Genomic DNA, 17,693 nt, shown 5'->3' with positions numbered 1-17,693 from the left:
CTTTTCACAAGGGGATTTGCGAGTATGTGAAATAGTACTCCAAAAATGGGACTGTTTAGGTGCTATTCATATACAATTAGTACAAATAGAAAGGAGTATGCCTTTTTGTCATGTTTACTAATAGGCATTTGAACATTTTTGGGGCCTATTCACCAACGCATTTAAGAGTACATGATATTTTACTCCTGTAGTACCGCTTCACATACTCCTAAACGCTTTTGTGAGTGGTCTCCGAGCGCCTCGCTATTCATATGGTGGCTCATTTTTGCTACCTTAAATGTTATTTATTTTTTAATTACTGGAATTTCTTCTAAACATCAATGCTTTGTGTTTTCCAGGGTTGTGAAAGAAGAGATCTCGGATGACAATGCAAAGCTTCCGTGCTTCAATGGCAGAGTGGTCGCCTGGGTATGCCTTTCTTACTTTCTTGTTGTTGCAATGGGCTAAGAGTCAACTCCTACTGAAATTCTTTAGGTTTCAAATAATATCTGTAAGCTGCAGCACTGCGCTGGACATGGGTGCTTTGGTGTCAGGCGTAATGACCAGAGAAGTACTCTTACCTTGTCTTTGGGCTCAGTCCCTGCCATTACAATGCGGGTGGAGGTCTGAGAGACTGGTGGGGGAAAAACAATTGGATGTAGGTGATGGTTGCAGGTCCTGTGTGTGGGTTTCATGGTTACTGTTGTGCTAGAGGCAGAGGAAAAAGGCTGATATCAAAGTGGATGATCTGTGTTGTTTATTTTTATTTAACTGAGTTTTATATAGCGTAAACTTGACCCGAATCAGGTATCAGAGCCCTTTACATAGCACCAGTTGCGTTACATGAGGACACATTCATTTTTGTGTGTTTTTTTAGTTAGGCACGGGGAGATTACGTGATTTGCCCAGAATCACAGGATGTTCAGCGTCGTTGCCGAGACTCGAACCCAGTTCGCCAGATTCGAGGACGACCACCCTAGCTGTTAGGCCAACTCCTCTCCCCAATGGGCTGTGCACTTTAGAGCTGCGGGTGAAGGGGGACTACAACACACAAACAGCAGCACAATCCCTTCTTAGTCACAGGGGCAGCAGAAGTCTGTGTATGGCTATCCCAAATGAAGGGTGAGAGGGGTGGGAAGGGAAGTAATCAGAGAAGGCCCAGTAATGCTCAAGGCAGAGATGCCATCATATGAATAATATGATGCCAAATGGACAAGAAGGGGAGTGTGTGACTTGAGCTGTAGCTATGCATCTTGTTTAAAGGCAGCAATGCTGTCGATGAGCTTTAGAAACATTATGCAACGTTCAGGGACACCAACAACGTAGTGTAAAGGGGCTGTGGGTTCTAGTCTCTCTTATTAACTGACCCTCTCTCTCTTATCTTTATTTTTCAGTTAGTTGTCTTGCATTGAGTCGGTTCATCTTTATTGAGGCCACATGCTTTTGAGACCTCCTTTTCATTGTTCAGGATGCTTTCCAGATGCTGCAGTGAAAGCAATGCAGTGAAGGTCTTACCATGTTCCTGATAAATGAATGTATAATGTATTGTTGCTGTAGTGTTCATGTGGATTCTAGAGGTGTTTGAGCATCTTCTAAAAATTCTATATTTGTCTGAATTCTTAGATTTCGTCCCTCATAGTGTATCACCATCTCCATGCACTTTCTGGCTCTGGGAGGTCTGTGATTCAGACAAAAGGACTAGGCAGAGAAAGAAATATAGGGTTGAGAATTGTAGGCAGAGCTAGTTAGGCCAGACTGACCCAGCACATTGTGTCCATGTGAATGAAGGTATTCACAGCTTGAAGCCAATGCTCATAGTGTCTGGTACAGATCTAAGATCCACCTCCCTTATGAACCTCTATCTCATCTGCGGATGTGTGATCGCATGCAAGTGGAACCCAGTCTACCAGATGCATCCATACTGCTGATTTGTAGCAGGCTAAGGGCCTGATCACACCGGTGACGGATATCCCGTCCGCTGAAATCAAATTGCTATTATTTTCTATGGAATTTAGATTTCGGCAGACTGGACATGCGTCACCTTTGTGAGGGAGTAATCTGTCCCCCGAAATCTAAATCATGCCCATAGACTGTTTTTATAAGTCGGATCCTTACTGTAATGGTTAGTCAGAAATTGATGAATGCTGCTATGAGCGACGAAAGTAATAGCACCAGTGATTAAGAAGCCTGTGCTCAAGGGCTAACATCACATAGTATGTTCTCTTTTCGAAGAAAAACCTTTCTGAAATTTCTGTAGGGTCACTGATAGTGGTACAATTGTGTATCGCATAAACAAGGTGTTGCAGTAAGAATTCCATTAGTAGAATCAGGGACTAGTTAATTCCCTACTTATGTACAGATATTGATAGATTGGATGAGGTTCCTCTTCTTTGCCGCTACTGATAAATGGTGTGATTCACTACAAGAATATCCACAATTAAAATTTCAATGTGCCAAAATATTGTGTCACTAATAATGGCTACTACAATAGTGGGAAAGTAAATCTATATAGATTTAATATACTTAACTTCAAAAATATGTACTTTGACAATATGTATATCTTCAATGTACGTCGATGTGTAGTTAAGAATAGTATATGTATATCTATCTATATATGCACACATTGATGTGGAGTTAATAGTAAATATATACCTACTTCTATATACTTACATTCACAATAGTCTATTATTGTGTTAGATCATCTTAATGCCACAATATTCTGGAAGGTCAAAACTTTTGTCCTTGATTCTCTGACAGACCACCATATTGTGTGGGACCTCTATAAAACACCTACAAGTCAATTCACAGAATGGTGAAGAACCTTCTTACATAAAAGTCTGGTAGGACTATGGTCTTTGATTCCTCTTTTTTTTTGGCATGTTAGCTTGCGGCTTAAATGTTCTGTGTCATCGTGTCTGGTACCTCTCTGCCCCGGCATCTGGGTTTGGGCAGTGGGAAGGCGCTCTTACGAACTCTGATGAAGATACACGCGTTTTGATATCCTCTGGTTCTGTGATACATGGGTATTTCCCTTGCTCATACCTCTCCTGTCCTTAACAACTTCAGTAGCAGCTCTGCCTCAAACCTTGTGAAGCACCTTGATGCTGTGGACAAGTCACTGTGCTCTGTTTTAGACCGGCTATTACTACTCCACCTCGCATCTCTCTTTTCTGTCTGGCCTGGCCAGCCTTGGGCTTAAGAGTGAGACACTGTCTCCTCCTCGTCAATCAGAGACTCCCTAAGCCCTTCTGTTGGAGACAGCAATATTTTTTTTATACATGTCAAAAGTGTATCAGAAGCGATGCTGATAACAGAGTCAGCGGAAATGACGTCCTGGTCCCTCTCTGGGGCTTCCACTAACTTGAATTCTATGGGGGCACCATATATCTCACTCTACCCGTATACGCAATGATCAGACCTGCCATCATATGTCAGACAATATCATCTCTCTTCACACAATCTTCCAGTAAACAGTCATTACTGTCACCCTCCATTGGCACTTCAGGGATTTTTAGGCAGTGAAGAGCGGAAACCAACACCCCATCTCCAAGATCCAGCCCTCTCACTTTGGGGGAGACGGTTTCTGAGTTGGAATGTCTGAGTGACCTTCCACTGCACTGGTGTGCATACGCTGGAAGGGTTAGGGTTTCTAGGTTGGAAACGATTTACTGCAAGTGCGTGTGATGACTGCAGTAAACCCCATTCCTGAGTCAGGCCAGACCCCGATAATGTTCTGCGCTGGGAGCTGAAGCACACCAGTACCACCGAACCCTCGTGCGCCCACTACACACAGTCCCCAGGCATGTGGCTGGTATGACCTTTGGCCTTGCTCTTAGCCTGTCACAAACCAGTAAAAAAATGTACACCCTAAAGGAAGTGACATTTTACATTCTCCCTTCCCTCTCTCGGGGTCTGCCTCATCTACCTCCTTCCCTACTGTTGATTTACTCCCCATAGCCCAGCCCTCAACACTTGCTCAAAAAAACACATTAGGTCAGGTGCCGAAGCAAATTATAAGGGGTGGGAAGAATTCTGCAGGGTTCGCTTGAGTTTTGGCCACTCCGTGCGGGGCGCAGAGTTCCGAAAAACTCTGTGAAGTGACGCAAAGCAGTTTTTTCTCTCGAAAAAAGACAGTTCAGCAGCACCAGCATGCTTTCCCTTCCATTGAAGCAGCAACGTGTAGGTGGGTGCGTTCTTGTTTCCACTTACAGGTGGGCCCAAAACAAAGGCCTGATTTAAAAGACCTGAATAGTCTGGAAGAATGGCGGAAGTTTATTAGTCTGAACTGATCACAGATCACAGAGTAGCACTTAAGAGATACAGCAACTGTTGCTTTGATACATGGCCCCAACCTGTATTACATTGTTCCATATAGGAGTGTGCTATAGAACAAATTCGACCCAGGTTCTACGCATCTTTGTGGCACTTCGCCCCAATATGGCTCAATGTGCATAATGTGAATAAAAGTGTAAAAGGGCTTCTCTACCGCATTGTTAAATCTGCAGATATAGCAACAGCACACAAGTTATTCATATCCCCCTTGTTCTGCACCATAAAATCAGTAAAACATTGTCCCAACATATGCCATCATGCTGTGCTATTGCTGTATTGAAATTTCATGTAAATTAAATTACATTTATTTTCAAACGAGTTACTGTTATTCCACGTGTGTCCAACAAGTGTTGTGTACAATAATGGTAAATTAATATATAATGAGAGTGTTATATACAAGTATCTGTGATTTTTCACTACGTGTATTCATATATACGCTGTACAGCACAAGACAGTACACCGTTGTTGGACGACTAAAGTTCACAGTGTATGATTCACCAAGCAAAGGTGTTTTATATGTGTATCTGTACTTGACTATTGCACATATCATGTTGAGCAATAGTCTTGTGTATTGATTTAAATCCATGCAAATGCTCCATAAGAGAGATTTCCTCTCGTTCTATTACTCTGTTAAGATGGCTGCTAATAAACGAAATGTACACTTCTGCGCCCCATCTCACATAGAATAGAGCTTTTTGAGTACGGTTGAGAGCTTCCACTCTACACAGATCCATAAGATCAGTGATCCACGCCGGCTTGGTGAATTTAGTAAAGTGTGCCTCTTCCCTCCCCCTCTCTGTATTGACTATTCCTTGCCATATTGCACTTCAATCAAATATATCAGGCTGAGCAATAAGCTGCATAATAGAGATTTTTACATGCTGCTTACCCATCTGTATAAAAGAGATGCCGGCTTAGTTATTACTGAGTTAAGATGGCCACCAGTTGCACATAACAAAGACTCCCACGCACAACCATACGGCATGTTGGGTCTCTCTCTCTATTTCCAATCCAATGGATTAGAGCACTCAGTACGGGTCAGAGCGTTGAGTCTTGAGAGGCCCGGCCGTTCGTTGATCCACGATGGTTCTGTGAATCTGGTCAGCATCTTTTTCCTGTTTTCCCCCCTCAACCTGCAATAACTTTTCCGTCCATCCGGACACTCGCTAATAGTGACTTCTGCTCCACAGATCCAGAATTGGCAGGCAGGCTGCCGGATTTGTGGCGAGCCTTACAATTATTGGCACTTTGGGTCCTGCACTCAATAAATTTACATCCATGTGTATACAGGACCGGGTCAGCTCGTAACAGAAGCGATCATTACGATTGATTTTGCATTTAATGCCGGGTAAGTCCAGAACGCCCATTGCCATCCATACTATTATTTTGTCCCATGTGGGCAACTCTTTTGACTAATACCCCTCCTATCTTTAGAAAATCCAACTATCTATCTTGAAGACATTTAATACTCCTGTAGTGTGAGTTTCTGTTCCTCCCTTTTCACCAGGCTACCAACTGAATTGCACTTTAGCATGCCCTATAACCACCACGCCTTCTCCATTATAGGTATGATCCTCACCAAACCCAATGAATTAAGGGTAAGGACCATTGGTGATTTAAAAGACCAGTTAATTGGCGCTTTTGACAAGAGCCTAAGTGCCCCTAGGTAAGCCCTGTTTCTCATCATATAAATTCTTGTAGCCCTTACATATTTATTGTAAACCTCAATAACACCACATCATGCTTACAGTTCCCAGAATTCCTTGTCCTGAAGAGACTCCAATATCCATAGCGGGGTCAAACATTGTTGGCAACCAATGAAGGATAGTCCTGAGAACACTAGAACACATTCTAGTTCTGGACCCAAAGTATTGAATGAGAATCCCCAAAGGACATCCTTTAAATTCCAGTAACCTGTGTTTTAATATAGTTACTTTGTGTTTAATCACTTGTTAGCTATGGTCCCTTTACTGGGGTCTCATAAGTCAGTTTCCTCTATTTCTTTCATAAGTGCGTAAACAGTATCAATATATGTCTTGTTATGTGAGTGTGTGCTTTTATTAAGAATTTTATATTTACAAATAGACATCACCCACTTCGGCTGAAGTGAGTGCTAACTATTTATTCTTTGTGCTCCTTTTCTCTAAGTTAAAGGACCGGGGAAACACTACAATGTGCAAATTAATTTACACATATTGATTGTATTATTCTTTTTAATCAGGCTAGCAACTAAGTCATTACAAAAAGTCATACATTTGCAAAAGTGAGAACTCTTTGTTTGAAATGAGTTCCTTGTGAACAATTGTGCTTAAGCTGATTTAAAAAATCATCAACCCTTTGGGAGCCATCACGAGCCTAACGCCCAGATACTAATGCAACGTGAAGAAACAAAGGCACACAGCTTATCTCTTTCTTTTTTGTTGCAGTTCTTTTTATATTGCAGACTTGACCCAAAGATATTGGTGCACTTTGTGTGAGCACCATTTACATTATTCAAGGTCACATTCAGTTTTTAGGCATGAGATGATTAACTGATTTGCCCACAATCACAGGATGCTGACCCAATGCCAAGACTCAATCTAGTTCCCCAGTTCCAAAGTTGGCAGCTCTGGCAATAACGCCACATCCTCTCCCCTTGCAAGAACTTTGAATAAACTATGTGTTAGATGCAGGTTTTTTAGTTTGTTGAACCCTCCTATGCATTAAGTATGGTTGAATTTTGCGGATCTGCGGTCCGCAAAATCGCATAAAAATCCACAATTCACGTATTTTCCCACAAAATCGTAGATTTTTTTGCGATTTGCACCACACTTAACTGGAGTACTTTCTACTGACTAATTAGTAAGAGCTACCTCGTTGGGTAAATGTATTGTGCTTTTCCTACACTGCAGCTGCGTAAAGGGCCAGATGATTTGTCCCCAGTGACCCTGTGTGCCTGTAACTTTGCCACCGCGCCAAAAGGCGCCAACGTCCCTTGAGTGAGCTATCCATCATAGTTGGGAAAGGGCGGGAAAAACGTTTGATACTGCTAATGTGTGGTGCGGGGCTTCTATGCATGTGCACATGCCTCTTGTGTAAAGGGTCAGAGAGCAAGCAGGGCAGCAGGTGAGAAGAAAGCAGCCTCCTTGCCATAGGAACTACAAGGGGATCACGCTCGAGAAACTCATGGATGCAAAGACCTCCCTCGAGTATTACAGCTAATTTTCGACGGCAGATATGGGGTTAAAGCACACTTGCCCAGCCTCGACCGTGCTCACTAATGTTTTGGGCTGATTAAAAACTTTACTGAATTTGAACTTCAACTCGGGCACCAGCTATATCTGTAAGTGCTTCCTGTTGAAGTTTAATTTTTGTGACAGGAGCCTCGTGCCAGAATTAATCCTACCCTGCATAGTTATCCACGAAGATGCCAACGTTTTGTGCAATGCCTCTACTCAACTGGAGTACTGGCTAATCAGTAAGTGCTACCTCGTTGTGTAAATGTATAGTGCTTTTCCTACACTGCAGCTGCGTAAAGGGCCAGAAGATTTGTCTCCACTGACCATGTGTGCCTGTAACTTTGCCACCGCGCCAAAAGGCACTGAGGTCCCTTGAGTGAGCTGTCCATCATAGTTGGGAAAGGGTGGGAAAAACGTTTGATACTGCTAGTGTGTGGTGCGGGGCTTCTATGCATGTGCACATGCCTCATGTGTAAAGGGTCAGAGACCGAGCAGGGCAGCAGGTGAGGAGAAAGCATCCTCCTGGCCACAGGAACTGCAAGGGGATCGCGCTCGAGAAACTCATGGATGCAAAGACCTCCCTCGAGTATTACAGCTAATTTCCGACGGCAGGGATGGGGTTAAAGCACACTTGCCCAGCCTCGACCGTGCTCACTAATGTTTTGGGCTGATTAAAACGTTACTGAATTCGAGCTTCAACTCAGGCACCTGCTTTATTTATCTGTAAGTGCTTCCTGTTGAGGTTTAATTTTTGTGACAGGACCCTCGTGCCATACTTGTAACTATTCTCTGACCCTGCTTCGAGGGTCTGAGCAGGGTCAGAGAATAGTTGCAAGTAGGAAACGAGGCGCCGCTCAGGAAGCACTTACAGCGTTACAGCAGGTGCCTAAGTTGAAGTTAATTTCTTTGTAACCATTTTGTAAATGGTTACAAAGAAATTAGCTTCAACTTGGGCACCTGCTGTAACCCTGTAAGTGCTTCCTGGAAAAAATTTGTCCCGCTCGCGGATTCGCTGATTTTTCAGCAATTTCGTGAGATTCACGGATCGCGAAATTGAGGAAAATCCGCAAATTCCGCGAGCGGAACGAATTTTCGGGTCATAGTTACTATGCATGCGATGTGCATGTGCTGTAAGAATTCCAGATGTATCTGTGTGTATGAGTAATTACACAAATAATGATTTAAATGACATCTGCTTTTTCTTTTTATTCATTTCTTTCATAGCGCTATTCATCAAGAGTGGAGGGTGTCAGAACACTTTACATCATAAACAGCCAAAATAAACCAATGTGTAACTCAATGTAAAGGAACTGTTACATAAGACCATGAGGGCTATAAGGTGTAGGAATCGGATATCATCCGTACTTGTAGACGTTATAAGTAAGGCTCCCAGTTTTCTGTTTTTTTACTGATTTTTACATACAAATACAGACAGAAAAAGCATGTTTTCTGTCTGTATTTGTTTTTTTAATGGAAAAATATAGAAAAATGGCCTTTGTTTGAGTGACATCCATACTGTCTTTCACCAAGTCCATGGCAACAGCTGAGCAGATAGATGGCATGGGGAGTTAAAAAGCAGTATGAGATTTCCTTAAATACCAACATATGTCAGCATCCATTTTTAGTGTAATGCTTATAGTTAACTGTGGGTGTATTGTCATGTAATATTTGGCTGTTTTATTTGCTAATACGCAACATGTGTCAAAGTATGAGTGCACATTTATTAGTGAAATAAATGAGGAAATATACCATTGTACAACTTCATTTATTGACAGAACACAAAGTAAACATGGATAAATACTGATAAGATGGCCAAAAAATAAATATGGATAAAATACAGACAGAAATGTTCAAAAAATAAATTCCATAAAACCGGGAGCCTGAATTATACGTTAAGAGTGAATGGTCTGGAGGTATGCAAAGTCTGGATGTAAAACGTTTTGCAGTGATTGGGGTTGTCTGTACTAACAAGATTTTATTACTGCCCAAAGGAATCCTTGATGCCAGTAACTAGATCATTGTGCAATGTTAGAGGGACTGCAACTTGTGAACCGGAAGTAACAAAATTATCTCAATGTCAAAAGCAGCAACCCACATACCCATCTATATAAAATACAAGTCTGTGATCTGCATGTTGCAAAATGTGGTTTGCAGCTGGCATAATAGCCATTTGTTCTATTAAGAGTCATACCTATGACTGAGCAACACACAGAACTCTCCCAAAACTGCATTAACCACCAGAGGTATCTTACTGATAGCACAATCCCACTCAAAATTGGTTACCACACAAAGATCCTTGCAACAGGTGTCTTAACCCTATCAGATAATTTAAAAATTCAACCTCTTTGTGAGAAATTAAGTACACTAGAACAGATTAACTGTCACATTAGTACTAGTTGTCTATTTCTTGAAGGAGATTTTTTAATAAATACATTATTTGACTGTCAGACTCTGCTTTTCAAACTACGCCCCTCGTGACTCCACCCGCTTTCCACTGCAACACAACTAGAACCCCAATTGATGGGTTCCGGCTTGCGCTGACTCTTCGAGACCTGCTGTATTCATATCCATCCATCAATTGTGTGTCTTTTGTATTCAGGATATGGGCATGAAGCTCTGCCCACTTTCCGCCCATCTTTTTATTTGGCTCCTGCCATTGTCCTTTGCAAATGGTGTCTTTTCAGTGGTCAATAGGCTTAGTAGTCTCTCCTGAGTACTGCCCTTTCTCTTCTTGTAACCTCCCATGAGGACAAGCCCTGCTACTTGTTTTAAATTTGTATATTTTAATTACTGCCTAGGAGCACTATTTTCTTAACCCATTGACTGCGGCGCGAATTCCGCTGCGGTGCGGGCAAAATAATGAGTGGGCGGGGTTCAGACAGCCCCCAGCCACTCCCACTGTGACCCGGCCGTCCGATGCATGGAAATGGTTGAACAGCTTTTTCCTGAATGCAGTTGCAGGCCGGACACGCTCTCCCGCAAGGCTTTTATGTTTTTATTTAATCAGCGCAGCATGCTTCAGCTGGTATAATGGCAGCCACGCCTTTCTTTTGTTAGTTGCTATCGCCGAACAGCCGCATGCCTTTTTTTTCTGTTTGTTTACTTTTCTTACAATGGAGTCATGCCCCGCTTTAGCTTTAAACATCTTAAGCTAAAGCACGGATGCCGCAATTGTTTCAAAAGTAAATAAATAGATCGTTGTTTTTATCCCCACGCCTTTTTTTCCATTTCTTTACTTTTGAAGCAATCTCAGCACTCGCGCTTTAGCTTAAGATGTTTAAAGCTAAAGTGCATTTGCTGCCATTGTAACAAAAGTAAATTAATAGAAAAAAAGTGTGTACTGAATTTTTTTTTCTATTTGTTTACTTTTGTTACAATCGCGGCACCCACAATTTCGCTTCAGACATTGTAAGCTAAAGACTGGGGGCCGCGATTACTTCAAAAGTAAAGAAATTGAAAAACACATTTTTGTCTATTTCTTTACTTTTAAGATTTTTAGTATTAAATCATTTTTATTAAAGGATTGTCAAACAGATATTCACACATTACTGATACAGCCAACACATTCGTAGGTACAATAAAAGCGAAGGATCAGAAGGCCAATGAGTCCATCAGTACTGGTTTAAATTTAAACTAGCGTTGGGCTAGTATGCTCAAACCTGCAATTGGAAGGAAAACAGAGAAAAACATATAACGAGTGAGTGCCATGATTGATTTGCAATGCAATAGCTCTTGCATTACTGAAAGTTTAAGCTATTGGCATTGCCTTATTTTAAGCAATACCAGTAGCTCAAACTTTCAGCAATGGAAGACCTATTGCATTGCAAATGCTTGTTTTAATTACTGCACTGGTTCAGTGATGGTAAGTAATTTGCTGCCTGGCCCCCTTGAGCATAAGAAAGCACGCATCTCAAGTCTGATTTCTTCCATAGTAGCTGTTCCTCGTACAAATATTCTGAATTAAGGCCCCAGGTTGTATGTTTTTTTTGGTATTAAGATCCCTTGCTGAGGAACTGAAAGGGTTGTTGGTGTGTGGGTGATAATTGGAATTTCTTTTTTTACCAAGTGACGTCATTTCGTCAGGGAAACGACATTCTAGTACTGAGAATTTATTTAAAAAGCTAATACTTCTGGAATTGCAATCCAGGGCCACTTAAATTGAGCCACTTGCGAATACGTCACAAATACAATCCAAGGAAAGCAATGTTTATTTCCTATTACAGCTTGCAGAGATGACAGTCATTTCTTCACCATAATTGTTGTTTAGTATTCCTCGTGCTGACTCTATCTGCCGCTTGAGCTCATTGGTAATTTATAACCTGCTACAAAAGAGCTCACTTCCTGGCTGCTGTTGAGTCATGTTTGAGATCAGGTGGCCCGTATAGAGAAAGGAGGCCCCCTGGCGGCGTGCTTGAGAAACAACACTACACCTCTGAATCTGCCAGCATACACTTGAACAAAAAATAAAAATTTGATGGTACATGTATTTTTTTTAAAAAAAGACACACCAAGTCCCCGTTGAATCCACTTGACATTTTCTTCACGTAATTCAAACTTTTTAATCGCATGCCGTTCACGGTTGCGGCGATTGTCTGGGCAGTGAGGACAGAAACAAAACTCACGCTATGCAAGTTCTTCCCTAGAACAATATGGTAGATGGCTGGCTACTCGTTCAAATAATGCCATCTCTTGTGTCATTAAAACATGGTTATTTGTAAAGATACCTAACTTTAACGCTATATAGTCATTTATATGCAACTAGCTTTTGAAATTGGCTTTGCCATGCCCTCAAAAAATGAAACCTCCCAGATGAATCAAGGCTGCCTGGAAAGCATGTAGATATTCAGTGGGAGAATCATGTGTTTCTCTTGGCTGTGAGCTTGCCTTGCCGCTTGAGTTAAAAAATGGAGCATTGGTTAAAAATGAGAGAGAGAGAGCGAGAGAATGACATGTTGCCGGGGGCGCTAGCACAAATCTAAAGTGGTGGGTGGGGGTGTTTGGGGAATCATTTTTAAAAACTGAACTGATGCTGCCGGCCGCTTCGGTGCTTCTTTCCTTGCAGCAGTCAATGGTGCACAGGCTACCTACCCAATCCAGAGTCTGCTCTCATGCTATACCAAGCATGAGGGAAGCTCCAGCATTGGTCTGACGCTCGCTCAGGAACAAGGAGCCTGTGCTTTTTTTCCATCCGGCTGTGCAACACAGCTGGGCTAGAGAAATGTAAGTCCGCATGTCAGTCTGGCCACCCTAAGACTGCCGGCCACACCGACATGCGCACATACAGTGGCCATCACTCCTCTACCCTGCTTGGCCCTGCCCAACCCTAGATTCCAGGTTCAGTCAGTCAGTGGAAAATAAATTGATAATATTGATTTATTATCATTTTATTTTTTGGTGACTGAGTCTGAGAACTGGGGAAAAGCTCCTTTGCCATTAAGGAGGAGCCGCCCTTTGTTTTTGTAATAATAGACATCTTTATATTGCGCCAAGAGGTTTCTTGGGAGTGAATGTGTGAATTTCAAAAACATGTTACTCCATATCGACATGAAAAACGAAAGATGACACATGTTGCTAATCATGAAATGGACTTGATCTGGAACTTGTAGTCTACCAAAACAAAAACCTGGCAAGATCTCCTATAGGCTGCTTCTTTTGTTAATTCAGTAGTAGGGTTAGGTTTAGACACTGCTGACGTGTCATACTACCACTTCCAACATCTATGCACCTTCCAGACCCCCAGAAGGTGAGAAAATCACAACTTAGTGCCTGATTTAGAGTTTGGGGGATGGGTTACTCCATCACAAATGGAAATGATGTCCTGTCTCCCTTATTAGAAGTTCCCAGTTCCGGTTGTATAGCACATTGGCAGACTCAAAGTACAAGTAACGACAGTGTTTTGTGCAGGGACTTTAAGGATATTCCGTTCTCTGCGGTGTGTTTAGGGCAGGTCAGCTAAAAAGAGCTGATGTGTCAGACACACTCAGAAATGGAGTAGCCTCTTAGGAAATATAAAGAAACGGGGGGGGGGGTCTTCAAAAGACCTGTTGGGCTAGCAGATTTAGTGGCATGTGTGGATTTGCAAGACATGCAACTGATTTCGGGCCATCAGAGCTGGCCTATCACATGCTCTCGTCTGTCCTAGTTGAGTCTTCATTTGTGATAATATTTAAGGAGAAACACAGTCCTCAGCAATGGCCAATATATGTACCTTTCCACTTTTATTTAGACAGCTTAAAACTGGTACTTAATCTGCTTCCTGATGCCCCAATGGGCGCGGAAAGAGCTTGCATATTGAGACAAATCGTTTCGTCCAGGATCACAAAAAAGTTCAAGTGGAAGTCTTCATCTGAGTCTCTTGGCTCCACAGAGCACAAATTAAGTACTAGAATTGCTCACCTCCCTCAAGCATTGCATAGATAGAAAGCTTCTTCCTTCAGCACTGTGCCATCCTTTTAACTCACTCTTCTCCCCAGTCTCCTAAACACAATGTTGTTGTGATCAAGTTCACTGCTTCCTTCACTGAGGTCACAAGGCAATCACCCTTCTTCCTCGGGTGGAGTTAGCAAATTTGCTTGCAAAATCCTGGCATGTCCAAAACAGTGACTCCAACCCAGCTCGCTCAACATACTCACTAGCACAAAACTGTCAGGGGAGGCAGTGTAACTGGCAGGATGCCTGCTTCTGCTCTCTGCATTGTTCTCCTCAACAGAGCTGACTGTCACAAAATGCATTACAGGAAAGATTGCGCCTGTGGTTTGAGTAGACATTTCTGTGTGAGCCGGGTACATGCCCCAGTGCAGACCGAAATGACTACAGTAATAAGGTGGCCTGTACTGCTAGTTGTTAAGGGGGGAAAACGGACAGTGTTTCCAGAAGGTGGTTGAAAGGACTTTAGTTGCGGGGTTTCCTTTTTCAGTGAAAGATTGGGCGCTTTGCATGAGGTTTGTAAGCAGGCTAGAGGTGTTGCATGGAGCTTCAATGCATAAGTGTGGGTGTTGGAGAGAGTGTGGGAGACAGACTTAGCCAGACATGCAAGGACTCACCAAAATGTATGTTTACGTGTTATATGAGATTGCCTTGAATAGTGCCTGACTGCCGCTTCATATTGGTTTTCACACAGTTATGGACAGGAGTAGGAGCCCTACAATAATTTTCTGGTCCATCTATCCAGCGTTGCTGAATGCATAACTCAAAGGGACATTTGACACTCTTATGCCGGAGCTTGCATCATGTTTGTGGAAAGGCACGTTTTTATTGCTTTCCTGCTTTTTAGGTGGATACTAATCACCTTTATTTTCTTGTAGAAAGTGTCCATGACTTTCAGGTTTGTACCGAGAAGCATCTTCCACTTGGTTCTTCTGCAAGAGGGGAGGATTATTAGCAACGCCAGCCTCCATTTAAGGTTCCTAATTTTGGTTGAATTTTAATTGGATAAAAATTGGCCCAGTACTGTAGCTTGCTCTGTGGGAGATAAAAAAGAGCACTTAAGGATTGTCCTTTTGTAGTAGGTAGTGTTGACCTTGAAGACCAGTGTGGTGTGGCTGTTCAGGCTAAGAGCCTATCTTGTGGCGGTCTGTATTCATTGAAGTTTGTTGATTAGACAGTTTGTGAGTTCAATGGAGAGTCTGTTGGCATACCCTAGACATGACAGTACGGAGACGGTTGAGGCTTGGTCACTATTGGAGCTACCTAGATAGAGGTAAATCCAATGTAAGTTGCACATGATGTTGAAGACAGGTTGTGTTATACTGTTAATCTGTCTATTGAGTGAGAGTTTGGAGTCCATGATCACCCCCAAGTTGTTCATGTCTGTCTATATGGAAAGAGTAGATCATATTTCCATTGGCCAGCCTGTGGTAGGGTCATAGTTTTGCCATATGTTGAGATCTCAGTTTTAGAGTGATTTACTTAGGCACCTTGTAAGCCCAGATGTCTCGAGATCCGATGGGCTTTCCAGTTTAAAGATAGTCTGATTGTCATGGGCGAAGTTGTAAGTGGGTTTAAAAGAACATATTGCAAAGTGGCACGGTTATGTGCCTTCACAGAATGGTGTGTACCATGATGTCCTATAAAGCACAAATCTCACTGGTGCTCCAAGGAGAGAAAGTAGCCAGCAACACCTTCCTTTGGGGAGCACTGCTCTCTATAACAATTGCATAAACTTCTCAGCACTAAAGTTAACAAAATCTTCTTCTGTATTGATAAGACCAAAGTACACAATTTTCTTTTATTCCGTTCATTATTCATCCAAATCCATCCAAACAGACCCCCAAAAATTCCAGTAGCCAACACGTGTTTCGTTGTTGTTGTTTCAGTCACCACTGGCTTCCTCAGGGCCATAAATAAAATATAACTTGTGTACCCAAAACATATAGTAATGCAGACATCCATCACCATATAATTGGTGGCATGCCTGTGGCATGGTTCCAGTCAGTGGTGACTGAAACCACAACAAATAAAATAAAAGAACATTGTGTACTTTGGACTTATCAAGACTGAATGTACTTTGGACTAATCAAGACTGAAGAAGATTTTGTTTTACTTTGGTGCTCAGGAGTTTATGCAAATGGGTTTAAAAGAGTTTCTAAGCTTTGGAAGTGGGGTACAGTGCATTTTGAAATAGAGAGGGGTAATCATTGAGCCTTGTGAAACAACTACTTTTTTATGAGATTGGTACTGATAGATATAGAGATAGAGACACAATTTGTGTTTTACTTGTCAGGTAGGACTGAATCAGTTTTAGGGGTGCACTCATGAATGTTCTTGAATAGTTTATTCTTGTAAGTAGAAATGTGTACAATATTGTATCAAAGGTGGCTGAGAGGTCAAAGAGGAGAAGAGGGTAGTTGCTAAGCTGCAATCTATTGCATTCCTGAGATTGTCCCAGAGTCTGTATAGTGCTAAGCATCCTTTCAGAATTGGAGGCAGAAGACTTACAGTCGTTGACCTGTACTGTTCACCTAGTGTGTAAGCAATGTCATCCAAGCCTTGGAAGTACTGACCTTACTTACAGTAGTAGGTCTATGATACATGCCCAAATGTGTAGTTGCAGATATACAAGAGAAATCCTTGGAAGCACCACACCTGCAATAGAAGAACAATGAAGTCCCCCTGGTATACATATAGATATCCTAGAGATGCTCTAAGTTGCACAGAACCTATCTGAGTTCCATCCAGCTGTGAAGATGAAGTACCTTAGCCGTATCCTTGGAAGCAGAACTCTACAGTAATATGAGGTCCACCTGGTGTGAAAATAAAATTACCTTAACAGTATCTTCTGAAGCACAGACCCTACTGTAGCTGGTTTGTGAGGCCCATGTGGTGTGAAAATGAAATTACCTTAGCCGTATCTTCTGAAGCACTGTCCCTACTACAGCAGGTTTGTGAAGCTCACCCAAATGTGGAAATACATATGTCCTTGAGATACCCTTGGGAGGACTGACCCTATAGTGGTGTGTCAGTGAAGGCCAAACAGGTGTGAAGAGATTCCTATCCTGCAGATTTATTTTATTTATTTTAGGAGCTTATAGATCGCAGAGCTACCCAGACGGGGTGCCCCGGCGCTTGGACAGGCTAAGGATGGGGGTACACTTAGTGGTCTAGGCACTCGAGAAGAGCCAAGTCTTAAGGTCACGACGGAAGATAGATTCAGAATTGGTCAGTCACAGTGGCAGAGGCAAACTGTTCCAAGTTTTGGCAGAGAACACTGGCAAAAGCTCAGCCGCCCATTCTAGTGCGGCGAAAGCAGAAGATAACCTTCTTATTCCCAGAGGTCATGGCCAGAGTTCTTAATAATGAACCTTGGACCTGGAACATTGAGTATTATAGACACATGTCATTAGAATTTGTAGGGTTCCTGCTCTTAGGTCCTTTCCAGGACCTGACTGTCTCAAACAGGTAAGACTGTACTGCTAGATACCCTTAACCTCTTCATTCTATACCCGGACAACAGACGGGAAACCCCGGGAGATGAGGATGTGACCAAACGGCTAGACCTCGAAGCTGGGGAGCAGGGTTCGAGTCTCGGAAGGTACCCTCAACATCCTGTGATTCTGGGCAAATCACTTAATCTTCCCGTGCCTAACAAAAAAAACAAAATGAATGTGTCCCTCTGTAACACAACGGGTGCTCATGCAAAGTGCTCTGATAACTTCATGTCTAGTT

The 17,693-nt window shown here is 42.4% G+C and overlaps 1 protein-coding gene across 2 annotated transcripts in view; it reads left to right on the top strand.

The window, feature by feature from the left end:
- The window catches only part of DVL1 (dishevelled segment polarity protein 1), a 668,196-nt gene that overhangs the window by 258,452 nt on the left and 392,051 nt on the right, over positions 1-17,693 (top strand). For both annotated transcript variants that reach the window (XM_086921442.1, XM_086921440.1), the window contains exon 2: positions 339-408. In XM_086921442.1, coding sequence (XP_086777568.1) covers positions 339-408 — 70 coding nt within the window. The remainder of the gene's footprint in view (positions 1-338; positions 409-17,693) is intronic.

This window comes from Lissotriton vulgaris, chromosome 5 (genome assembly GCF_964263255.1).
Source record: "Lissotriton vulgaris chromosome 5, aLisVul1.2, whole genome shotgun sequence".
Lineage (NCBI taxonomy): Eukaryota > Metazoa > Chordata > Amphibia > Caudata > Salamandridae > Lissotriton > Lissotriton vulgaris.
Note: the sequence above shows the minus strand (reverse complement) of the source record. Positions and strands in the feature narration are given on the sequence as shown.